Source organism: Euleptes europaea, chromosome 10 (assembly GCF_029931775.1).
Source record: "Euleptes europaea isolate rEulEur1 chromosome 10, rEulEur1.hap1, whole genome shotgun sequence".
Taxonomy (NCBI): domain Eukaryota; kingdom Metazoa; phylum Chordata; class Lepidosauria; order Squamata; family Sphaerodactylidae; genus Euleptes; species Euleptes europaea.
Genome location: NC_079321.1, coordinates 12,318,094 through 12,344,894, shown reverse-complemented (window position 1 = coordinate 12,344,894; position 26,801 = coordinate 12,318,094). Strand labels below are relative to the sequence as shown.

Sequence of the window (26,801 nt, the reverse complement as noted above, 5' to 3'; positions counted from 1 at the left end):
TTAGGATATTTCTAGGCTGCCTCTTCAGAGTCTTGCTCAAGGTGGCTTACAATAAAAATGACGTCACAATCAACATTATCCTGGGGCATGTAAGAAAGGGCCATGAGAGCCAAGCATTGATGCAACCCTTCCTGCCCTCCCTCTCAGGATCTGCCTAAGTTCACAGAATCAGCATTGCCTCCTGAGCTGATCCATTACCCTGACCCGATCCATTACACTGCAGCTTTGTATCTTCTACCAGATCAGACCAGATTTATTAATACGGCATATGCCAATAAAACAACAATACACAGGTTTGAGATCAAAGCAATAGGCATTTAACTGTATCAAAATAAAACTGTCAAAAATAAAACAGTTCCTATCTTAAAATAAAACATTAGCTGTGACACTTTCAGGTTTGGAACTATTAACTATACTCAACCTTGCAAGGCGGACTTTGATCGCTGTTGAACAAAATTTAGCTACCTGCTTTAACCTCAGAGTTCCCTTCCTATAGAAGGTTCTTAATTCTTTCTTCTTCAGATCTGACTGAAGTTCTGCTAAGGAGGGGAAAAAACAGCTTATGGCGATCTTCGTCATAGAAGGTACACCTAAACAAGACATGTCCTACAGTCTCAATTTCTCCTAATTTGCACGGACACCCCCATTCGGTTCTTGGTAGCTTCTTATACCTTCCCTCCAAAATTGCTGAAGGTGTCTTCTACAAGAAAAACCCTGCTGAACAATTCTGTTTCGCACATTTTGCAAAACGACAAAAGCGTGGAGGTGCCCTTCCTAATATCATCAGGCACTCTGATCCTGTCTGATGCCTCCAGTAAGTATTTTTCAACATGACAATCCCAGGACCCCGAAGCATAATTTTTGATTACCACTCTCCGGGCTCACCTCTCGTTGACATTGTCTGTTTTCAGGATGTACACTCTGTCGATGTGGGAGATGTGGAAAACTGGCTCATCACTAGAAGGGTCGGTTGGCAGTTTCACCAGGACTTCGTTTAGAAAAATAGGCTGGAACACACAGGTAGTTAACTTCAGTGATCGGAAAAAAGATCCACTTTGACAAAAACTAAAATGGTAGTTAGCTGTGTCTGATACAACCCGCTGCCATTCCAGGAAAATACAGTCAATCATTTTCCCATAGAAGCATACCTCCAAAGTGTCCAAATTCTTCTTACCACTTGGTAGGACGATATAGAAAATGAATGCCAATAACTATTTGGCCAAGAGGGATTCATTAAATCAGTTTGGTACGCTGCGCTGCCCTGACCTGGATAGCTCAGGCTAGCCCAATCTTGCAAGGTTCAGGTTTATTATTAATATGGCAAAGTCATTAAAATAGTCACATCAATTACAAGATAGAATTAAAAGATACAATATCTAAAACTATGGGATATATAATTATTAAATAAATTAAACAAATTACTATTACCTAAAAACCTCAGATTAATATAGCATTTTACGTTTTAGGTTAGATTCCCAAGCCCCCGCTTTGTCTAACGGATCTTGTATATCGCAGCACAGAATTTAGCTACTTGTTTCATTGTCTGGGCTGACCCTTCCCATAGGAGATTCCTCAACCTCCCTTCCTCAGAGCTGTCCCTTGTTAGATTAAGGAGAGGGGAAATTATCTTAAATTTTACTTCCTCATTAAAAGAGCACCTGAAAAAAACGTGCGCAATAGACTCGACTCCACCCGACTTACAGGGACGCCCCCATTCTGATCTCGGTAACCTCTTAAATCTGGCTTCTAGAATCGCCGAAGGTAGGGCAGAACTTCTAGCTAACGAAAAAACCCTTCTTTGTTTGCTTGTTTCCAGGAATGAAAGGTATTCTGCAAACGCTAACACATATCTATTGATGATTAGGGGCAAAAACTGATCCCGGAAGCTAAGCTAGAGGAAGCATAGCCAGTGAGAAAAGAAAAGATTCCCATCCCTTCCTGTCTGTTAAGTCACTCACCGTTTTGTACATTTTGAACTGAGAAGTTGATTTGGGGCTGAACAGTTTATCAGACCCTGTGGAGACGAACTGCTTGACCATGTAGGTGAGAAGCAGGAAGTCGCTGAAGAGAAATCCGTAGAGTTCCTTGTTGCTCTTCGCCTTGTAGAGCTTGCCACTGTGCAGAAGTTTCCGTGGGCCCAGGCAGTTGGTCAGAGAGTTAAAAATCAGTTGCTGGGAAGGAAAGGAGCATAAAAAGCAAACCAATGCAGCTGCACCATCATGCATAGGGTTGCAACCTCCAAGTTCTAAAAAATAAAATTTGCGCTAAGCAAGCTAAGCAAAAGAAATGTACAGCACGGCGGCCAAACGACTGTAGATGCTTCAATATATTGTATTATAGAGACGGACCCAAGCACAAATAAGAGTACACTAACATATAGAATACAACTATAGCCAAAAATACATAGGAGCGCAAAAATGCTAGACAAGTGTACTACAATGCCAAAGCATGTGATAAGTCCAAGAATAACAATGGTGCTGATTATTCCTGAGCATACAAGCTTCTCATGATCAATTTCAGCACGATGTGAAAGGGGAGTCCGGTTGCTAATCCCTTTCAGAATTCTTCATCGGTTGCATGTAACTGCGTGCAGAGTTGAAATTGACCAATATGACTCTCAGAGGCTTATCGCACTCACTCCAGGGAACGTTTCTGAACCCTTTAAAACCCAGAGCATTCCTTCCCCCACGCACCACATTTTCCCGTTCTCGTCATGAAGGGGAGGTGGAGGTGGAGGGGAGCCCAAGCGACGTCACGATTAGGTGGCGCCCCTCCACGCCCCCTTATCTCTTGGGAGCGCTCTTTTCATTGGAGGTGCGCTCAGAAGGCAAGCGTTTCAGAGACATCTCTAGACGTTAGAACGGACAGAAGTGCGGGAGGAAAATAGCAGCTCGCATCGAGCACGAACGCTCTTTAGGTGTTTTCCCCCCGGTTCCCAGACATGGTGCGATAATACCCTCAATGTTCCTTAGTTCCTTCAAAGCGATCTTGTGCAATTATTTTGGCACTCAATGCCTATAACATACTAACAGGAGACTCTACCTAGAAGTCTTCCTCCAGTAACATGCTTGAGTCCTAGGTACTAGCAGAAGATCTGCTATTTCAACTGATCTCCAACCAACAGAGATCAGTTCACCTGGAGAAAATGGCCGCTTAGGCAATTGGACTCTATGGCACTGAAGTCCCTCCCCTCCCCAAACCCCGCCCTCCTCAGGCTCCACCCAAAAAACCTCCTACTGGTGGCAAAGAGGGACCTGGCAACCCTAATCACCCACAAGATTTGACCTATAACCAAAGCCAGCTTGCAAGCCTCAGTGAAGGTGGTAGGTTTACTCTATAGTTGTTGCGTTACTACCAGGCAGGCTGTGTCATGCCTCCAGCGCAAGTCAGGTCCTCCTCTGCCTGTCTCACCGGCTCATCCCGTCCTGCTCTTACTCTTGCGAGCCAGCAAAACGGAACCAGCGACATCAGTGCCCTTGTGGTTGGCAAACAGGCCTCCTGTGGATCACTGTTCCCCTTGCAAACTGGTTGGCCGGCCAAGAGCCAATCCCTCCTGCTGCTCTTTGCTCTGCAGCCGCGCAGCTGGCTGTTTCGGAGCAGGGGGAAAACCTGGGAATCTATGTCAGGGTCAACTAGAGAGCCAGAAAAGGCATGAGGGCAAATGGGTACAGCCATTGCTGGGCCTTTTACCCACAGGACAGACTTCCCTACTTGCTTATAAAGACAGAGTAAGATCAAACCTAGTCTAGGAGGTTTTTTTGGCGGGGAGGTCCAGCTGAAGACCTCTCTGGAGAATTGGAAAGGCCTGCTTCATTTATGCTGGCATTTTCTAGCATGTCTGTCGAGCGTCCTGTTTGTGTGTGACTTGTATGGAACCTTCAGCGTAGGACAAACATTGGGAAATGGGCATGTTTTCCATCAAAGCCACCTCCTCCACCATGGACTGCAGTACGGCAGCTTACCATTTTGCACCACGTAAAAAAATTTCCCCCTAATAACCAGATGGTACCTTTCCTCCTGCAATCTTAACCAATTATTGCAAGTCTTATCATAGAAAAAAATACAAGATTTTCAATATTATATGCATATTATTTGGAATGCACCGTTTGCGTTAGACTATCTTGGGAAGGGGGAAATTATATTCTGAACAATGGTGAAAGGGGGGAATGGAGCAAAAAGGTTGAGAACTACTGGCCAAGAGCATCCCTGACAAGTGTTTGTCCAGCCTCTGCTTAAAGATTACCAGTGAGGGTGGGTTCACCATCTCCCTAGGAAGCTGATTCCACTGTTGAACAACCCTAATATCCAGCCGGTACCTTTCCGCCCGCAATCTAAACCCATTATTGCGAGTCCGATCCTCTGCTGCCAACAGGAACAGCTCCCTGCCCTCCTCTAAGCGACAGCTCTTCAAACACTTAAAGAGAGCAATTCCCCAGTATGGGATTTGTTCTTCCGAATATACCTTTGCTTCTCCAGGCCCCATGGCAACAGCCCAAGCCCCGGTTACCTCGGCAAGTCCTTCACACTGTACGTGGGACTGTATCCACTCCAGTCGGTCTGAATTTTCTTTTTCACGCACTCCCTCGTTAACCTGGGAACACAGCTCCTCGGCACGCTCAAGGGCCAGCTTCAGATTTGTGTAATCTGGGTGAGTTTCCGGGGTGTTCTCTAGAATCTGATGGGAAAAGAATGCTGCGTCGTTGCTCACGTAACAAAACGTGCCACGTCCCGTCAAAGGAAGGTCCGCTTCTGGACCTACAAACGCCCCTGCGGATCTTCATCCAGTATCACCCATCAAGTTGCGGCTGGATTTGCATCCAGTGCTTTGGACTGCAAAGAACCAGATACTTACGCTCTTTATGAGAAGAGGGTAGCGGGTGATTCTCTGCATGGGTTTCAACAGGAAGCTGGAGAGGGGCATCCCTTTGCAGCGAGGGTCCGAAGCCACCTTCTACAGGTTAAATTAGAACGTCAACAGACTTCATTAACTGTCCAAGGATTTGAACTACTGATCCACATTTACAGAGCTGTTTTAAACATGCAAAGCTTTACCCATTTTAATTGGCTGTGTTTTGCAAAAGGGCAAGTCGCGAGCATTCCTGTTTTTATAATATAAATATTAAGGTTCAAAAAAAAAAAAAAAGTACAAAAAAAATTACAAAAAGGAAAAAAGTATAAAAAACCCTGTTTCGACTGTTTCCCTTTCCCTGTACTTCCCTTTCCCCTTATATTAAAAATAAATAAAACATTTTAAAATGAAAAATAAAAATAAATATTAAGATTCAAGAGACAGAGCAGCAGACCCAAGACTGCTCCATTACTACCCCCCCAAACCCTAAACCCGAATGTGTTTTCTACAGCTGGAGCCAGAGCGGCTGGGTGGATTGGAGGGCCATTGCCCGCCAACACCACCCACCTGGCAACCCTATTGGAGCCTGAAAGCTAAGCAGGGTCAGTACTTGGATGGGAGACCACCGAGGAAGGCTCTGCAGAGGCAGGCAATGGCAAACCACCTCCGCTCCTCTCTTGCTGTGAAAACCCCATGAGGGGGAACTTCACGGGGCTGCCATGAGTCAGTTGCGACTCAATGGCACACTTTACCTTAACTGGCTTAAGATGTTACTGGATGCCCTAACCTTCAAATAATCTTTGAAGTCTGACTCTTCGTCCGTTTTCTGCTGCAAGAGGGCTGCCCCATTAAGCTGGCAGCTGCAGAACCGGATGTAGGCCTGCATGTGAGACAGTTCGGCAGCCAGGATGTCGCCGATCATCTGCACGGGCATCTTTTCACCCCCAGTCTTCTTACGCACACGCAGCGCTCTGGATGGAGGGGAAACAAAAGAGGGAGCGGCTTGACTTGGGAGCTTTTATCTGCAGTAAGGAGGGAGGGGCAAGGACTTGCACGCTCCTGAGTGGCCCATGGGAGCCTTCCCCATTGTTAGGGTTGCCAACCTCCAGGTACTAGCTGGAGATCTGCTATTACAACTGATCTCCATCCGACAGAGATCAGTTCCCCTGGAGAAAATGGCTGCTTTGGCAATTGGACTCTATGGCATTGAAGTCCCTCCCCTCCCCAAACCCCGCCCCCAAAATTTCCAGGTTCTTCCCATTCCAGAGCTGCCAACCCTACCCATTGTAGTGTTCCCATTTGTCTGCTTATGGCGGGAGACCTGCAGGTAATTGTGGCCCTTGCTCACCCCGCTTGGAGGAAACTAGGGCCAAAGGGGGAAAGAACAATAGTCCTAGAAAGAAAAATTAAAAAGAAAAATAAGCTTTTGTCTTCTTACTGGAAGTTCTGACCATAAAGTTCATGGCAATTCTTAGAGCTTTCCTTGTCACTTCCAGGTAGCTCTAGGAACTGCCAGGAACTCTAGGACCAGAACTGTAAGTAGACAAGGCCTTATTTTTCTTTTTAATTTTTCTCCTGGGATGCTGCCCCCCCCTCCTCCTGCTGGTTGGCAGGCACTGCTTGGCAACCCTATGCATCTGGCAGGACTGTCCACACTGGAAATGAGAGCGCAGTGGGCCCCATAAGAATACAGGATGAGAGAAACAACGTCCAAAAGAGTTTGGTCTGATTTTCAGACCAGCTTTTAGAGCTGGCCTAAAGTAATGCTTTATGGTCCCTCCAAATAGCCTCTAAAAAAGAAGAAGAAATAAGAAGAAGAAGAGGAAGAGGAGGAGTTGGTTTTTATAACCCCTTTTCTCTACTGTAAGGAGTCTCAAAGAGGCTTACAATTGCCCCCCCCCCCACAATAGACACCTTGTGAGGCAGGTGGGGCCGAGAGAAAGTTGGGAGAGAACTGTGACTGGCCCAAGGTCACACGGCAGGCTTCATGTGGAGGAGTGGGGAATTGAACCCAGTTCTCCAGATTAGAGTCTGCTGCTCTTAACCACTACACATTGCTGCCTTGGGGCAGCATGGATGGGAAGGAGGCTTAAAACTGGATGGGAAGGAGGCTTAAAAACATTTTAAATAAATAAACAAAGTGAGCTCAGCCGAGCATGTCTTAATCTTTACCTACTAGATGCTTTAACAAACTTATTGTGTACTGATTTTACCCTTTTGAATAAAGACAGCTAAAAACCACAAAGCACCAAGCAAATGCTAACGGCACTTACTTTAGCAACTTTGTATTGGAGACGATGAGCTCCTTCCAGTTGACAAAGATCAGTCCCATTTCTGCTTCTGACAGACAGCCTGCTTCGGTCATTCGTTTCTGGAAAACCTAGAAACACAGAGAGGAAGCAGGAGTGAGTGATTCCACAATTCCTCCTAGATGCTTAGGGCAGCATATGTGATTATCCTTTCCAGAGCTATCCTCACAACAACCTTGTAAGGTACGCTAGTTCCAAGGTCACCCAGCGATCTACACAGCAAGGTGGGGGAACATGCATTTCCCAGATCCTCATCTGACAATACAGCAACTTAAAAACAAAACACAACAGCAACCATGTTAAGTATAAAGGAACCAGTGGTTGAGCGAAGGTCTCGTTCTAACAAATGTTTCAGAATTCCCTTAGGCAAAAATGGAATTTTTAAAGTCAGTAAATAACCTAATAATCATTTTTTATATCTTAGCTGTAATAGTCACATTATATATTAGTCACTGAAAATATTGACATGCATTATTAAAGAAAATTTAGGATACTAATATAGTTGCATAAAAACATTTAAGTACAATAGTATTAAAATGGACGTGGGCCAATAAACCGAAGCTCAATCTTGTTGGTCAGGCTAATCAAAGGTGGAGACAGCGGCTGGATCTCAGCCAACAGTTGGAGGCCCAGCTGGCTTTATGTATAGGAGAAGGGAAACAAATCCATTCACCAGATTAGCGTCCGCCACTCATGTGGGGAATTAAACCTGGTTCGCCAGATCAGAGTCCACCACTCCAAACCACCATAAGAACATAAGAAAGGCCCTGCTGGATCAGACCAAGGCCCATCAAGTCCAGCAGTCTGCTCACACAGTGGCCAACCAGGTGCCTCTAGGAAGCCACAAACAAGACGACTGCAGCAGCACCATCCTGCCCGTGTTCCACCGCACCCAAAATAATAGGCATGATCCTCTGATACTAGAGATAACAGGTATGCAGCATGACCAGCATCCATTCCAACTAATAGCTATGAATACCCCTTTCCTCCATGAACATGTCCACTCCCCTCTTAACCACACCACCACGCTGGCTCTTAAGATGCTGCTGGATTCAAATCTAGCGGTTCTACTACAGACCAATGCGGCTACCCTCTGAAATGATCTTGATGGCAAAGTGACGTTCTCACTTGGTTTGCCTTGACTTTAGAAAAGATGTCAGTTTTAATGATTGATGAAGCAGAACGAAGGGGTGGGCTGGCCGTTTAATTTACCAGGAAAGCTCCTAGTGGGCTGTGGCCTTGGAGGCCCGGAGGAGGCGGAGCCAAACCCAAGCTGCTCAGCCGGTGCTGCAAGGGTTACACGACTCAGACCGTGCCTGGGCCACCAATGACAGATGTCAGCTCACCTGTTGTCTTGTCCCACACTACCACTGATCGGATGCACTCCACGCGTGAATTGAGGCCCGTCGTCTGTGTTGCTGGCCAGGTCTGAGCCGAGCGTGGCCCCTTTCAGCGTTGGATCACAGCCCCACAAGTGGGTTCACTCCTGGCCCCTCTGAACTTCCCAGTCCACTCCCTAGCTTGTATGGAGATGTGTTCTGATGTACTTCTTGCACCAGGGTTTTATTAATAACTACTAATTGCTAATCGAGAGCCAGTCTGGTGTAGTGGTTAAAGTGTTGGACTAGGATCTGAGAAACCCAGATTGGAATCCCCACTCTGCCATAGAAACTTGCTGGGTGACCTTGGGCCTGTCATACACTCTCAGCCCCGACCCTGGCAAGTATTTGGATGGGAGACCTCCAAGGAATACCAGGGGCGTGACGCGGACGCAGGCGATGGCAAACCACCCCTGAATGTGTCTTGTATTGAAAACCCCACCAAAGGTCGCCATAAGTCAGCTGTGACTTGGCAGCAAAAGAAATGGCTAATTATTAATAATATTAGTAATTAATACTATTAATTTATTAATTACAGGCCTTTCCATATTTCTTATTTGAATAACACATCTTCATGGCTATCTTGTAAGGCTCTGAAGATTCCACTTGTGTGTGTGTGTGTGTGCGCGTGCGTGTGTAAAGTGCCATCAAGTCACAGCCAACTTATGGCGACCCCTTACAGGGTTTTCAAGGCAAGAGACTAACAGAGGTGTTTTGACATTGCTTGCCTCTGCACAGCAACCCTGGTCTTCCTTGGTGGTCTCCCATCCAAATGGGCTCCCAACCAGGGCTGATCCTGCTTAGCTTCCGAGATCTGAAGAGATCAGGCTACACCACGCTGCCTTCCCTCTGAAGATCTGGAGAACTGGTTTTTCTTTCTTTCCATCCAAGTAAATCTCACCTCTACGACAAGTTGAAGATCGTCCATGTATTTTTCTTCTGTCTGAATCAGCTCGTGGATGTAACCCTGCCTTTTCCGCTCCATCGGTTGCATTGTGTCAAGGCTTTGGAGATCGGCACACCCTACGGAAAGAAACAAGTCCAGACATTTTTAGTCTAATTACTGGTTTTGATAACAAACATCGAATCAACAGTGAGGGTCTCAGGGGAGGACAGCTTTTGAGAATACGAAGCTGACTTTGAAAGTAATGAACCACATAGATCAGTGATGGCGAACCTTTTAGAGACCAAGTGCCCAAACTGCAACCAAAACCCACTTATTTATCGCAAAGTGCCAACACGGCAATTTAACTGCAAAGCCCGCGCTGTGGCCCGAGCGCTCTGCTCCCCTCCAGCTATGCCATGCTGTGAGCTATTCTCCCCTCCAACCTAGCTCCTCTCCAACCCCACCAAGGGAATCACCTTCGCCACAGACTCAACAGGCTGCCATCCGTGCCGCACCCTCACGCCGCATGTGAGCTGCCCGGCATGTGAGCCGCTCTGCCGCATGTGACGGGAGGGAGGAAGCACTCCCATTGGGCTGCTGGGCAGAGGGGCGGGTGATGTGAGAAATGCCCTCAGGCGTGCGTGGAGAGGGGGAGGGGAGCATCCTGGCCCCGTGTCCCTCGGGCTTTCTAGTAACGAACTCAGGCGAACTCTGTGCTGGGGTGACGGCGCATGTGCCCACAGAGAGGGCTCTGAGTGCCCGCTCTGGCACGCGTGCCATAGGTTCGCCACCACTGACATAGATACTTCCAAACTGATGTAGCTTAATTCCCTATAATCCAACAAGCTTCATAAAACCCTGTAGGGCTGGATCCTAAGTGATGGAAGTGGATTTTCCTGCCTCTCCTCACCAGATACCCCTCAAATTCTGGTGTTGGGGATGAAGGGGACCCACATGAACAGTGTGTGGGGTGGTGAAGAGGGAGGGGGAAACTGGCAAAAAACCACCCACTCCTTTGTCAACAGAAGTGCCATTCTACCCATGTAAATTCCAGTGGAAGAGTACTTTTGGATCCAACACATACTTTCTAGCTGCCATGGCGCAAGCTGGTACGGAAAGGCACAAAGGCTGTTGCGTATCTTTAAGCTACATGACTGGTTCTGAAGGCACCTTGGTATAGTGGTTAGAGGATCGGGATAGGATTTAGAAGACCCAGCTTTGAGTCCCCACTCTGCTATGCAAACTTTCTGGATGACCTAGGGCCAGTCACACACTCTCCGCCTAGCCTACCTCACAGGGTCACTGAGAGGGGAGGGGCTGTAGCTCAGTGGTAGAGCATCTGCTTGGCATGCAGAAAGTCCCAAGTTCAATCCCTGGCATCTCCAGTTAAAGGGACCAGGCAAGTAGGTGATGTGAAAGACCCCTGTCTGAGACCCTGGAGAATCTCTGCCAGTCGGAGCAGACAATACTGACTTTGATGGACCAAGGGTCTGATTCAGTATAAGGCAGCTTCATGTGATAATTTAAGGCAGGGGTGGGGAACCTTTTTCCTGCCAAGGGCCATTTGCACATTTATGACATCATTCAGGGGCCATACCAGGTGTAGATCTCCCGGTGGGGGGGGGAAGAGGCTAGGGTTGCCAGGTCTCCAGCCACCACCTGGAGGTTGGCAACCCAGGGGAGGCAACACAGAGAAGGCCTGCAGGGTGCCCCCACTCCCCCCTCCCAGGCGGAAGGGCAGCCAGCAGTGGGCCCGAGAAAATGAGGTGCCAGGGGGACGCAGCCCACAGTCGATCGGCAAGGGAGGAAGGAAAACAGAGAAAGAGGAAAAGGGAGGGAAGGAGAAATAGAGAGAAAGGGAGAAAGAAAGAAAAGGACGGAGGGAGACAAAGAAAGAGGGAGAGAGGGGAGAGTGACAGAAAAAGAGGAAGAAAAGAGAGAAAAGCCTTCACACACACACACACACACACACACACACACACACGCACGCACGCACGCACGCGGCCCCGTGCGATGGCCCCAGCCTCCCCTGCCCACACACACACACACCGGGCGGCGCACAGAGCCCCACGCAACCGGGCCCCAGTCTCCATGCCCTCTCCTCCCCAGAGTCCACAAAAGGGCCCCCCTGAAGCCCAATCGGCTCCTGCATGCATGATCTGCTGCCGGGAGCTGCCAGCCTCTTTCCCCCTCCCTCTCACTGCTCAACAGCCGGCAGTCGGCTAGAGGAGGTCCAAAGGGCACCGCAGCGCCGCTGTAAGCCGTGGTGCCAGGAACACCCTCTGGGAGGACCGCCCTGCGCCCCGCCTCTGCAGCAGGGCCCCAGAGCTCCCGAGGGCCACAAAAAATGTCCTCGGGGGCCGCATACGGCCCCCGGGCCTGAGGTTCCCCACCCCTGATTTAAGGGGAAGGGCTGTGGCTCAGTGGTACAGCATCTGCTTGGCATGCAGAAGGTCTCAGGTTCATTCCCCAGCATCTCCAGTTAAAGGGACTAGGCAAGTAGGTGATGTGAAAGGCCTCCACCTGAGACCCTGGAAATCCGCTGCCGGTCTGAGCCGACAATACTGACTTTGTTGGACCAAGGGTCTGATTCAGTAGAGGGCAGCTTCATGTGGTCATTGTGAGGATAAAAGGAGAGGAAAACAATGTAAGCCAACTTGTAAGCCCAATGGGTCTCCATTGGGAAGAAAGGCAGGGTATAATGTAAATAAATACATGAAATAAATCACACAGAAGAGCTTTCAAAACCCCATGTGACAGCTCTAACACTGCAAACTGTGTGTGTGTGGATTTTCATTTTGCAACACTGAAAACTTGATGAATTAGTTTATGTCAGATCAAAGCTTCTTAAACTGTGGGTCACGACCCCATATGGGGTCACGTAACTGAATATGTAGGTCATGAAAAATTTGGCAACAGTAAAAGGTTTCTTTATGATTTATAATCAGTAAATGTTTGATTTGTATACCTATTTTATATACCTATATACCTGGGGTCACGTAAAATTTCTTGGGCGAAAAGGAGTCGCGAGTGGAAAAAGTGTAAGAAAGTTTAAGTAGAAGAAGAGTTGATTTTTATATGCTGACTTTCTCTACCACTTACGGAAGAATCAAACTGCCTTAATCAAACCAAACTCACCTTCCCTTCCCCTCACCACAACAGACACCCTTTGAGGTAGGTGAGGCTGAGAGAGCGTGACTAGCCCAAGGTCACCCAGCTGGCTTCTTGAGGAGTGGGGAAACCAACCCGGTTCTCCAGATTAGCGTCCACCGCTCATGTAGAGGAGTGGGGAATCGAACCCGGTTCTCCAGAAGACAGTCCAGATGAAAGTAAAAACTTGGGCAAATTGGCTCTGCAGCAACTGGGAAAAGGAAATAGCCACAGGGACATTTGCGGTCCGATAAAGATTTGGTGTTCCTGCATCTTTGTCTATATCACGAATTTCAAATCTGTTCCCAGCCTGTAAACTGCACCTAACAGGCATGTTTACACTAAAAATGAAAACTGGTACAATATAAATGTCATTGCTTCCACGAAAGAACACTGGTAATTTTCATATATCCTTCAACTGCTTTGTGACTGTCACAAGTTCATTAATTTGGAAGCCCTAAAAAACCACAAAACTTAAAAAATGATTTTAGAAACCATCTAGCTCTGTATACAGTCATGAATACATCCCCTCCACAAACTTTTATGGAAGAAAAGCTGCTAATAAATAACCGAATAAATAAGACCACAACCTAAATTTGTAGTTGCCTCTCTGCAACTGACCTGACAAACTGAAGTGCAACCATTACAATATCAGGAAGGTTTAGTATCTAAATCAGACCCCGGAGAGAAATGGAAAAGAAATCACACACCAAGCATAATCTTTTATGTGTCCCTTTAATAAAATATTTTTTGCATAGTTATTTCCAGTTTTCAAACAACAGTAGAACAATTAACTCATGCACAGAATATGTTGCGTTTTCATGGTGAAAGGTGGGACGACTGTCCCCAAATTTTAACACTAGAAAGCCGCCCCCCCAAAGAAGAAAAAACGTTTTAAAGCAGCACACGTCAATATATCTGTAGGAGTTCAATATAATTACGTTAAGGCAGCGCTTTGTCGCAATAGCAGCAGCCCAAAACACTGGTACAGGCAGAGGTCTGTCAGCATTCTTGTAACAGAGCTCGATAACAGCTTATGCTTGGCCCTATCTAAAAGAAAAGAAATAATACAAGCCAGCAGGAAATCGTTTGGCCAATACTGTTACAGCTAGCAATTCTCCATTTGGTGATGCGATTTCATTCGTCAGGTTTTTATTTTAAAATCAAGAACTCTTTGAAAGCCGACATCCCTATTGTAAACAAAGTAATCATCACTGTATATGTGTAAGCTCTTCATACGTCTATCAATGTGCTTTATACACCAACTTTTATCTCAAGGTCTTTCAGAATCACGTACCGGAAAAAACACAGAATAGGATTCTCTAGAATCTGTGTTCTAGAACCTTCAGAACCCATTGGACCAGACAGAAGAAGAGTTGGTTTTTATGCCCCGATTTTCTCTACCTTCAAGGAGACTCAAACCGGCTTACAATTGCCTTCCTCTCCCCACAACAGGCACCTTGTGAGGTAGGTGAGGCTGAGAGAGTTCAGAGAACTGTGACTAGCCCAAGGTCACCCAGCAGGCTTCATGGGTGGGAGTGGGGACACCAGCCCAGTTCACCAGATCAGAGTCCGCCACTCTTAACTACTATACCATGCTGGCTCTGATCCAGCAGGGCTCTTCTTATGTTCTTATACCTTCTATGCTTATTAAACAGGACACCATCTGGCACCGGTATTTTTCCTACAGCGTGGTGTAGTGGTTAAGAGCGGTGGTTTGAAGCGGTGGACTCTAAACTGGAGAACTGGGTTTGATTCTCCACTCCTCCATGTGAGCAGTGGACACTAATCTGGTGAACAGGGTTGGTTTCCCCACTCCTACACATGAAGCCAGCTGGGTGACCTTGGGCTAGTCACAGTTCTCTCCAAACGCTCTCAGCCCCACCTACCTCACAGTGTGTCTGCTGTGGGGAGGGGAAGGCGATTGTAAGCCGGTTTGAGTCTCCTTAAAGGTAGAGAAAGTCGGCATATAAAAACCAAGTCTTCTTCTTCCTCTTCTCTATCAGATCTGCCACCATATATTCCATATCTCTGGAGAATTATCGCAGCCCTGATTGTGGAATGGGGGCAAATACAAGGTTGTGATGTGCGTGTGTTTTTTTAATGGAAAAAAAGCCATTAATATTTATCGTTAAAAGGCACTCATAATTCAGAGAACCACCTTAGGCATGCCCAAAAGTTTGGGCTTGCCTACTGGGGTTTTAACTTTTTATTTGAACAGCAGGCATTTGTGATAACTCTGCAATTCACTTTAGCAGCTTCCACCGGTAGGGCCAGATAACAGTTCATCAGAGATTACTATTTGTTAGTAACTACCAAATCCCAGTGGCAACTTTCAGTCTGCTAGAAGAGGACATGATTCATGTATTGTTAGTAACATTAGTTTTTAAAAAATCTACAGAGAGGAAGCCATCAGGTGAACACTGAGCAAGGTATAAGATATGCTGCCTGTAAGTAGGATCTCTTCATGCGGTGACAAACTTATTGCAGTAGAATTCAAGCAGGACTTCACTTTAATGCAGGCACATGATTATTCTGCATTTTTACAAAAGATCCCCCCCAACACAATAACGGATCATTACTCGTCCAAAGCTTATTCAGAGTAAACAACTTCCCAGTTTTTGTTTTAGACAGAAGGTGGGCCAAAAGGCTTCTGAGTGAATGTTAACAATATTAACACTTGGTATAGTACCACATGACATTCATAGGTTCTGCAAATGGACTGTAAACATTTTCAGATTGCATTCACCAGAACTACTGCCTGTGCCCCCAAACCCCGGGAACCTGATTTGAGGACTTATCTGCCATAGAACTATTTTTCCCAATTTAATAGTCATGAAATAACAAAAAAACCATTTAAAAATACAAGCTCTCTCTCGCAACAACTTCCCTCAATGGAAACAGATTATCGCTGTGATATGCACTGTGGAAATTTTTAACTTTAAATTTTAACCCTAACTCAAAGAACTGCCTCTTCAGCAGTTGCAAGCCCTGTACTAGTTGCCTTATCTTAAGGTTGCCTCAAACAGTCCCTCCAAGCCAGGTCTCTGCGGTCTTAGCAGGGTGTAGCACGCTTGGAGGATGAAGCCATGCAAGAAGCATTCAGATCAGATGCTAGGGTTGGGAAATTCCTGGAGATATGGGGGTGGGGCCTGGGGAGGGGAGAGTTCGGGACACCAGAGGGGCCAGGGAGTCCATCCTCCAAAACTGCAGTTTCCTCCAGGGCAACTGATCAGTATAGTCTGGAGATCAGCTGCAATTCCAAGAGATCTCTAGGCCCCACCTGGAGGCTGGCAACCCTACCAGATGCACATAATGCACAAGCGGCAGTCTGGGGACAGCTGAAGTCCATTCATTGCAGGTCACAGAGAGCTACCAAAAGAAGTCTGGGGCAGCAGCATTGACTAGCAGGCTCCCAATGACTCTGTGAATCACTTTAGGAACTTCTGGAGGCACAGCCAGGCACGACCGCTGCAGATGTCAGCTTGCGTCAGAGGTCAGCAATTGCTAGGATTCCCAACCTCTAGGTGGGCCCTGGAGATTGCTGCCTCCAAGTAGGATGCCTAATAGGGTTGCCAACCTCCAGGCTCTAGCTGGAGATCTCCTGCTATTACAACTGATCTCCAGCCGATAGAGATCCGTTCACCTGGAGGAAATGGCCATCTTGGCAATCGGACTCTAAGGCGTTGAGGTCCCTCCCTCAAACCCCGCCCTCCTCAGGCTCAGCCCCAAAACTCTCCCGCCAATGGCGAAGAGGGACCTGGCAACCCTAATGCCTGACCTGTTCAGATGGAGAGAACATTGATTTAGGACCACGGAAGTAACAAAATGACTGAAGCCAAATACTTGTGCATTTTTAATATGGCCAGAGAATGGTAAAATGGCTTCCTATTTCCTAGGGCCTAAAAGTCCACACTGCAGGCATACAACTGAACCTCTGGCGGCTAATTTCCTCCATCCAGAAACAGCCACCTTAGGATGAAGGGATAAAGAATGGAGAAGAGTGTAACCCTTTCCCTGCCTGCCCATGCTCTGCTTCTGATTACCTCCCTCCTATGCCCCTTTCCCTTCCAGCATTGTTCTAGATGCAAGATTGCCTTGGAAACATGGGGCATCCACAGCTCTGGAAAGAAGACAGGCTGTGGAGAAGAAGAAGAGTTGGCTTTTATACCCCGCTTTTCTCTACCCTTTAAGGAGTCTCAAAGCGGCTTAACAATCGCCTTCCCCCTCTCACAACAGGCACCTTGTGAGGTAGGTGGGGCTGAGAGTGTTCGGAGAGAACTGTGAGTGGCCCAAGGTCACCCAGCTGGCTTCTCGTGGAGGAGGAGCAGGGAATTGAACCCGGTTCTCCAGATTACAGTCCCCCGCTCTTAACCACTACGCCACGCTGCCCACTCCGTCACACTCCTGATGACACCCACTGGGAGCGCTGATAGGGTGCAGAAGCTTCCAAATTTCCCAGTCTTGCCCTAGAGTCACCTGATGAGGCAGGGCCACCGGGAAGGGGCTGAAGATAAAACAGGCACAGCAAGATAAAAAGCTTCTACGGTTGTTGGGAGGTAAGAGGCCTTCTTTACTTATACTTTTCTAAATCCCCATTAGGAGACCATGGCTTTTGTGGATTGCAAAATAAGGCTGACTGGCGAAAGCTCGTACCTGAATACATACTGCTAGCTCTTAAGGTGACGCTAGGTTTCTGTTTTGTTTCACTACAACAGACCAACACAGCTAGAGAGCCAGCGTGGTGTAGTGGTTAAGAGTGGTGGCTTGGAGCGGTGGACTCTGATCTGGAGAACGGGGTTTTATTCCCCCACTCCTCCACATGAGCGGCGGAGGCTAATCTGGTGAACTGGATTTGTTTCCCAGCTCCTACACATGAAGCCAGCTGGGTGACCTTGGGCTAATCACAGCTCTCTCAGACCCTCCTACCTCACAGGGTGTCTGTTGTGGGGAGGGGAAGGGAAGGTGATTGTAAGCCAGTTTGATTTTTCCTCAAGGGGTAGAGAAAATCAGCATGTCAACACCAACTCTTCTTCTACCCCTCAGACTGCCATATGAAACAAACCAGGTCTGGATCTGTTCCATCACTTACTCTGTGCCTTAACAAACAACATGATGCTGTGGCGACAACATCCAACCCTCTTGTTTTTCTCTCCCTTTGCCTTTAGACAGAGCTAGGCTTGCCAATTCCAGTTTGGGAAATTCCTGGAAATTTGGTGGGGTGTGTGTGGAGAATGGGATTTGGGGAGGGGAGGGACCTCAGCGAGGTATAATGCCAGAGTCCCTCCTCCAAAGAAGTCGTTTTCTCCGGGGGAACTGATCTCTGTAGGCTGCAGAGCCAGGATGTCTCTAGGTCCCACCTGGAAGTTGGCAAACCTAGACAGAGCCATCTGACAGACTGGATTATACTGACAAAAGAGTTCCACGGTCCAAAACCTGGCAGACAACACGGTGGCAGAAAGGCGCAGAAGAACCACACAAGGTTTTTATTCCAGGATGAATCAGCACTCGCCCTTGGTTTAGAAAGCGGGAACGAGAGCGGGAACGGCGGGAGAGGGGGAAGGCACTGTGTACAAAATCATATGCAAAGTGTATTTGGAGGACAGATCAGTAAGAAACAGCTCAGCGTAAGAGGCACATGGGTGCAACATTACATGAACACAACTATGGACGTGAAATCATACAAATGGATTGTGCAAATAGTAGGTCTTTGTGTGCCTGAAATTCCACCATGCCAAGAGATAACTTGGCAAGCATGCTAATGATTCGTGACGGTTCCTAAATAAAGGGGACAGACGGAGCCAGATTGGACTGTGCAGAAAGCCACACAAAGACCCACTATCTTAAATCAGTTTTTGTACAAATTAACTGTAACTGTACAGCACAGGACAAGAATTTGAAGTCTTGAGTGGCTCTAATACTGAAGCGAGGCAAACGAAATCGTTTTCAAAGATCTGAGCGGGCTGTCCACCCTGCTTCCGTGCTACAGTCAAACTTGGATAGTGGGTCTCTGAGGTGCTTTCACACTGGAAGACAACATTGGGTCCTTAAAAATAAAACAAAAAAAAGGAAGAAATTAGGGATAAATGACCACAAACAGAATGAAACATGCAGCCAGTACAGTCAAAAGCAGACAAAAATTAACAAATTGGTAAGTGTTTCAAAGATGGCAACAAAGGGGACTGGATCCTGCAGATCTCTTCTGCTAACAATGGTGTCTGTCCCTGACACAGGAAGCCCTTGCCTAGGGGAAGGGGTCTAGTGCTGAGAAAAGGGGCTGCTGCAAGTGAAATGGATGCATAGGATCCAAGCTTATATGTTTTTATCATTTAAGAAATAATGTGGGCAAATGGTGCACTATTAGGCTTGCCAACTGCTCGGTGGGGGCGGGCAAAAGCCCACCAATCCACCAGGCTGCCTGCTGACCAACAGAAAAGGGCCCGCGGAGAACGGCCCCCCGTGATCGGCGCACACACAACCCACACAACATGCCGATGTCACTTCAGGGTTTACTAGTAATCGCTAGAATAATTGCTAGACTATACGCATCGCTTTCCGGGTAAACCCTGAAGTGACTTTGGCACATCACACAATTCGCGTGCATGCCAATCGCGGCCACCAGCCATGCCCCTGCAAAGCTTCAGCCGGTGGTGAAGAGTGACCTGGCAACTCTATGCACTATAGATTTTTACAACTAATACAGGCTCACTGACACAGGAGCTTGGATCCTGGCTGAATTTTCCAGTAACAGAAGGGGAAGGGGTAGGGCTGCCGGGACTCCCGCCATGGCCGGAGGCCTCCTGTTAGCAGTCCTACTTGCCTACTACAATTTTTAAAAAAGGTGACAGCAGCTGCGTCACTGCATCCCTTCCAGGAAAAACCCAGAGATGACAAAGGGTAGCTCTAGGATTCGCCAGAAACTCTGATTTTACCACAGAATTTCCAGTGATTCCTAGAACTACCCAGCGACACTTCTGGTTTTCCCCTGGAAGTGACGTTGCAATGCAACTGACGTCGCCCTGCCACGTCCCCCCCACAACCCTCCTGCTGGTTGCCAGTCTTGGCCTAGCAACAGTAGGAAGGGTAATTTCCACCAGTTCCCCCAATTCTTGTTGCAGACCCCGACGTCTCTCATGCTGTTCCTGGGGACCCAGTTCCCACAAGAGCAGCATTTTGGGGAGATCTGTGGGCTACAGCTGAGGGGGGGGGAGCTGCGTCTCATTGAAAGAATTGGCTTTGTGTGAGCAAAAAATTTAGTCTGGATCCAACACAGGATCACCAACAAGGAAGCAGGGCTGTACTTCTAAGGCTGTACGCTGGGTTTCTATTATTTTGATTGAAAGTTTTACGTTTTCTTAATGTTAAAAAGTCCTTCCATCCTCTCGTATTATCTACATTTCCTCTTTCAAGCAACACACTATCAGAAGCGGCTCTCAGAACCTGCACCGTGTCATGAAAAACAAAATTTGGCAGCCACAAATTGCTGTCGGACTCTTCCACAGGGGTCCATTAGTTCAACATTTGTAAAAACTTCACTCATTCACTTTACTTTAATGATACTGTTCATATGGCCAATCTGGCCCTGAACAATGTCACACTAAGATCGATCGATCGATCGATCGATCGATCGATCTATCTATCTATCTATCTATCCATCCATCCATCCATCCATCCATCCATCCATCCATCCATCCACCCACCCACCCACCCACCCATTCACCCATCCCTCCCAAAGGGTGCTCATTAATGGCACAATTTCATCCTGGAGAGAAGTGACCAGTGGGGTACTACAGGGGTCTGTCCTGAGACCGGTACTATTTAATATTTTTATAAATGACTTGGATGATGGGATAGAGAACATGCTAATCAAATTTGCAGATGACACCAAATTAGGAGGGGTAGATAATACCCTGGAGGGTAGGGTCAGAGTTCAGAATGACCTCGATAGACTGGAGAGCTGGGCCATAAGTAATAAAATGGATTTCAATAGGGAGAAGTGTAAGGTTCTTCCCCTAGGCAGAAACAACATAAGGTACAGGTACAGGATGAGAGAGTTGGCTTGACAACAGTACAGCTGTTACCGCACTAGGTATTCCCAGCGATGTATCAAGAGTTTGGAAATGTTCTAAAAAACATCGCTTTAAAAGGGTTTTTGGATGCCAAGGTTAAAAAGTGGTTGGAAGATGTCTTCACAGCTAAAGGGGCCAAACAAAGTGCGAACAGTATTTTTTATAACAGTTTCAAACTCTTAATACATCGGTGGGAATACATAGAAAGTGCGAACAGTATTTTTTATTACATTTCCAAACTCTTAATACATCGCTGGGAATACCTAGTGCGGTAACAGCCTACATGTGAAAGAGATCTGGGAGATTTAGTGGACCACAAACTGAACATGAGTCAACAGTGTGATATGGCGGCTAAGAAGGCCAATGCAATTCTGGGCTGCATCAATAGGAGTATTGTGTCTAGATCAAGGGAAGTAATACTACCACTGTATTCTGCATTGGTCAGACCTCACTTGGAATACTGTGTCCAGTTTTGGGCTCCACAATTTAAGAAGGATGTTGACAAGTTGGAGCGTGTCCAGAGGAGGGCGACCAGAATGGTCAAAGGTCTGGAATCCATGCCCTATGAGGAGAGACTTAGGGAGTTGGGTTTGTTTAGTTTGGAGAAGAGAAGGTTGAGGGGAGACATGATAGCCATGTTTAAATATCTGAAGGGATGTCATGTTGATGAGGGAACTAGCTTGTTCTCTGTTGCTCCAGAGACTAGGACACGGAGTAATGGATTTAAACTAATAGAAAAGCGATTCCACCTAAACATTAGGAAGAACTGTCTGACAGTGAGGGCGGTTCGATGGTGGAATGCACTGCCTCGGAGGGTGGTGGAGTCCCCGTCTTTGGAGGTCTTTAAGCAAAGGCTGTCAGGAGTGCTTTGATAGTGGGATCCTGCATGGTGGGGGGAGGGTTGGGGTCACTGGGGATGTGGGGGGGAGGTAGTTGTTAGTTTCCTGCATTGGGCAGGGAGTTGGACTAGATGACCCTGGTGGTCCCTTCCAACTCTATGATTCTATGTAAAACAGATATCTTGGTAAACACTAAGGAAATTAGTATTTTTTAAATCTTGATTGACCAAGATAAAAACTTGGCAACTGCCAACGTAGTATTAAAATCCACCCCTGCTAAAAGAACCTTCAAATTACCAAATTCAGATTCCCAGATAAAAGGTTTTATCCATCTGTCTCTAGCTTCATTGGCTTCACTCATTCAAAGCTCGAGAGCTTCACCCCACCCTCTCCACACCCTTTCAAGCCATGAGGAAGGGAGCGCGCAGGTACAATGCAAAGGCCAGAAGGGACACCGGACCACATAACACAGAATGCCCCTAGTTTAGGACAATCTTCCTTGAAGCCACCACATTACAACTTCTCCATAGTTCTCCCAAGCCAAACAAAACTGCCAATTCCAGAGAGGGAATGTACACAGTTAGTAAATTGTCTTCAAATGGTGAGATGTTGAATACTCAGAGCAAAAAGAAACACACGCGACCCTTCGGTCAGGACAATGGACAAGATTTCCCTACACAAAAATGACTTCTGTGCAGAAAAGAGAGATGTGTATGAAGCAGCCCTAAAGAGACGTTAAGTGTCTGCCTAACAGCAAATAAGGATAAAAATGTGAATAAGGTATCAACTTGAAGACTATCTTTGCAGTCCTGTGTGTAGCTCTTTGGATGAACTAATTAAAAAAGTCAGCACTATCAAACGTTTTCCAAGTAAAAGCTGGTGACTGTGCTAGAGTTAAACAGAAAGAAACAGGAAGCTGGTGAAGGGAGCTTTGAATCTTGAAAGCTTATACCCCCAAAACCTCATTGGTTTCTAAGGTGCTATACTGGACCCATATCAGAAAGAGAGGGGCTTGGTCTCTTTGGGATTCAGAAGCCTTCTGCAATGTCAGGGGAACAAAACAAGATTTATGGTGGAGGGAGACTATGAATGGGTAGAAATATACACACTGGGTGTTCGTTTCTTACAAACAGGTCGTGACAATCAGAAGGAAAATGGGCTGACACAGGGGAAGATCAACGGAATATCAGTACTTGTTTGTTAATTTTCAGGCTAAAAAGAAGCAGAGAACCAATTAGGACAGAGCAGGAGAGAATGCCACACGGAACACAGCTCTTTCTTGTAGGGGCGGTCGCCCATGATTTGCCCTCACCATCTGCTAGAATAATTTGTACTAGAAGGCTGGGGAATAATTTCATTTTTGTCTCAAATGTACTAGCATTTATCCACCCACACAGTTCCTCTGACAGAAGGGTACTTTCATTTATGGAAGAAGTAGTGGCCATTTCCGCTGATTCCTGTCCCCATCCCCCGCAGACCCCCCCCCTTTGCCCCCTGTGCTACTCCCGAGGATCTGTTGACCACCAGGGGAAAAAATGTAGATGGCTCATTGGGGCTGACAATGGCATAGATCCAACCTTTGGTCAACGAGCAGGCAGTCACTGACAAGAATCATACATTTATTTATTTACTTCATCCACACCCCACCTTTCTCCCCAATAGGGACCCAAAGCGGCTGACGTCGTTCTCTCTCCTCTGCTCCATTTTATCCTCACAACAACCCTGTGGGGTAGGCCAGGCTGAGAGTGTGTGACTGGCCCAAGGTCACCTAGTGAGCTTCCATGGCACGAGCGGAGATTCAAACCTAGGTCTCTCCCAGATCCTAGTCCAACAATCTTAACCACTACCCCACACTGGCTCTCATGAGATAAATGCCATGAGATAAACTGGAAACGTGCTTTATCAGAGTCTGGGAAAGGCTGAGGCCTGTATTTCTTACCTGGGTGCTACTCTCTCCCTTCAGATACCCCCTGTCACTCTCCACACTCACAGGTTATGCTCCCAGGTGAGGAAGGGACGTAGGCTTGGACAAAAAACCACCTCTAGCAACAGCCTGCCCCTGACTTGCAGTTGAGAAATTACAAAAACAGCAAGCACTGCCCCCTTTAAAAATATTTTTAAGGCAACACTTCAACTCCATACAATGATGTGAACTAAAAATAGTCCACAGGAAAGAAGCCCATATTCTTCTCCAACGTTCCAGGCTTCTCAGACTACCCAGAGCTCAAAGACAGTGGATACAAAAGCCAAAAACACATGGTCCCTTAACCCACTTTATTCCCCATTTCAGCCAGGATCAAATTTACCTGGGCTGGGGGGGAAACTGTACGCATTACCTTGAAAAGCAGGGACGAAACTGTGCCAATCGATCCATGTAAACAGAAAGTGCAGGAGACATGAAGTTCCTGTTTAGTTTGGCACACCCCCATGCCCCTGGTGATTGGTCGTTTCAAATTGACCAATGAGGGCCTTCCCTGCCCCAGGAAACGACCAATCACCGGGGGCAGGGGTGTTGCAAGCTAAACAGGAGCTGTGCATGTCTCCCACGCTTTCTGTTTACATGGATGGATTTCTACACAGTTTCTTTTCAAGGTAATGCGTACAGTTTTCCCCCAGCCCGGGTCAATTTGATCCTGGCTGAAACGGGGAATGAAGTGGGTTAAGGGACCATGCGTTTTTGGCCAAAGTCTTTGCACATTCCTCCTTCTTTCCTCTTCCAGTATTCAGAAGGGACTTATCACCTGAGGAAGCTAGACTTGAGTCCAGTAGCAGCTTGGAGACCAACAAAATGTTCAGGGTATGAGCTTTCAAGAGGAAAAGCTCCCTTGATCAGATACAAGTAGGAATGGAGATCCCTGGGTCTTTACATCTCAACACCCCTCCCACCTTCAGGCAGGGCTACAGGACTCAGGGATCTCCATTCCTACTTGTATCTGACGAAGGGAGCTTTGACTCTTGAAAGCTCATACCCTGAAAATATCGTTGGTCTCCAAGCTGCTACTGGACTTGAATCTAACTCTTTTACTGTAGACCAACTCACCTACCCTCTGAAATTATCACCTAGAGTAGTCCTAGAGCTAACCGGAAAAGACATACCAGCACAGAGGCCAGAAGTGTTTTTATTTTTATTCTTCTCTCACCGCTGCTCAGGGCAGTGGCGGGCAATGGTGACAATTGGCAGGATTCTGCCTTGCCATAGCAGGAGGCCTAGCAGGACCGTGCTGGAACTGAGAGATCCAACAGTTGTTAAATTTCACTTACATTGCTGACTTGGATCAGAGTCTGTGGTCATCTTCACGTAATTGGAAGGAAAGAGGCCTGACACGCCATTGACCTCCCCTTGCCACCAATCAGCGTCATCTTTGTTCAGGACGTTAATAAGCTGCCCCTTGGAGAAACTGAGCTCATCTTCATTGTTTGCCGAGTAGTCATACATAGCTATTACTTGACATGCTAGGAAGAAGAAGGAGAAAAAAAATCCATGAGAATACCAGAGTTATTCCGTAGCAGCAAATACACCAAGCAGCGTTTTGGCTTTGGGCTTTCTAAGGCCTTTCCAAGTGAGAAAAAAGTGCTTTATTTCTAGTGATAAATTAGCTGTTTCCACCCACCCCTCTGCTATAATTGATAGGTCTCAAGTAACTGATGAAGGCAGCTGCAATTGACAGCCATCAAGGGATTGCCTGCTTGCTGCTTTACAGGCATTTTTAACACAGGAAGACAATAGGGAAGGCTCCCAGCTCAGTGGCAGAGCGCCTGTTTTGCACGAGGTAGGTCGTGCGTTCAATCCCCAGCATCTCCATCTCAAGAACAAACTGAGCTCTGGTTCATTTTAATCAATATAATAAAAAATCATTTTCCTTAGGATACCAATAGACTCTGCTCAAGCTGTAAATATATTTAATAACACACTTTTATCAGAGAGAATCACATGCCATTTTTTAAAACACATGTTTAGGTATGCAAAATTACATCTAGTTTTGTATGAAGTCTCAACAAAGGGCAAATAAGATTTAGTCACCCACTTGGGAGAGCAGCCGGGGTGGTCCTTTCACTGCTTGGACCTAAGAGTTTCACATGGGTAGCAGGAAACCATCCCTTCTGCCGTTTTTTCCCTCTTGCCTGCAGAAAGAATTTTCAAGCTGACATCAACTGCCACACAATGAGCAATCCCATTCAAGCTCAGTAAACAATGAAAGTAACAACCCTTCATAAATTAATTCGCACACGCAAGATGAATTGCAACCCCCCCAAATGACTAGATACTTTAGATTGTCTAGCCTGAAGCACATGAAAAAGAGCTTAGATATTAACCAGACTCAGACTTTTTGAAAGTCAAACTTTCAAGCTTACGCTGAAGACAGACACTGCTGAAAATCTGAAAACTATATAATCAGGAAAAGATTTTGTGTACAACAACATGCTTTCACACATGATGAATAATATACTTCCATTGGTTCTTGTAGGTTATCCGGGCTGTGTAACCGTGGTCTTGGAATTTTCTTTCCTGACGTTTCGCCAGCAACTGTGGCAGGCATCTTCAGAGTAGTAACACTGAAGGACAGTGTCTCTCAGTGTCAAGGGTGTAGAAAGAGTAATATATAGTCAGAAAGGGGTTGGGTTTGAGCTGAGTATTGTCCTGCAAAAGTATTGTCCTGTAAGTATCAAGATAATGTGCTTACTTACAGGACAATACTTTTGCAGGACAATACTCAGCTCAAACCCAACCCCTTTCTGACTATATATTACTCTTTCTACACCCTTGACACTGAGAGACACTGTCCTTCAGTGTTACTACTCTGAAGATGCCTGCCACAGTTGCTGGCGAAACGTCAGGAAAGAAAATTCCAAGACCACGGTTACACAGCCCGGATAACCTACAAGAACCAATGAACTCTGACCGTGAAAGCCTTCGACAATATACTTCCAATCCACTTTCAATGCATTTTACCAATCGTTTGCAAGTGGACTTTGCAGTTTCATACAGTAAAATTCAGTAAAAAAAACACACACTACAATACGGTGCACTGAAAGTGGATTGGAAGTGCATTAAGAAGAAGAAGAGTTGGTTTTTATATGCCGATTTTCTCTACCACTTAAGGGAGAATCAAACCAGCTTACAATCTCCTTCCCTTCCCCTCCCCACAACAGACACCCTGTGAGGTGGGTGGGGCTGAGAGAGTGTGACTAGCCCAAGGTCACCCAGCTGGCTTCATGTGGAGGAGTCTGGGGGAGGGAAATCCAGTTCACCAGATTAGCCTCCGACATTCACTTGAAGGAGTGGGGAATCAAACCTGGTTCTCCAGATCAGACTCCACTG

The 26,801-nt window shown here is 46.7% G+C and overlaps 1 protein-coding gene across 1 annotated transcript in view; it reads right to left on the bottom strand.

Moving 5' to 3' along the window:
• ITSN2 (intersectin 2) overlaps positions 1 to 26,801 on the bottom strand; it is a 112,936-nt gene that overhangs the window by 6,545 nt on the left and 79,590 nt on the right. The window contains exons 28-36 of the mRNA XM_056856153.1: positions 25,507 to 25,603; positions 24,743 to 24,934; positions 9,439 to 9,560; positions 7,123 to 7,229; positions 5,637 to 5,820; positions 4,853 to 4,951; positions 4,508 to 4,675; positions 1,959 to 2,171; positions 886 to 1,007 (exon numbers count right to left, since the gene is read on the bottom strand). Of these exons, the coding sequence (XP_056712131.1) occupies positions 886 to 1,007; positions 1,959 to 2,171; positions 4,508 to 4,675; positions 4,853 to 4,951; positions 5,637 to 5,820; positions 7,123 to 7,229; positions 9,439 to 9,560; positions 24,743 to 24,934; positions 25,507 to 25,603 (1,304 nt within the window). The remainder of the gene's footprint in view (positions 1 to 885; positions 1,008 to 1,958; positions 2,172 to 4,507; positions 4,676 to 4,852; positions 4,952 to 5,636; positions 5,821 to 7,122; positions 7,230 to 9,438; positions 9,561 to 24,742; positions 24,935 to 25,506; positions 25,604 to 26,801) is intronic.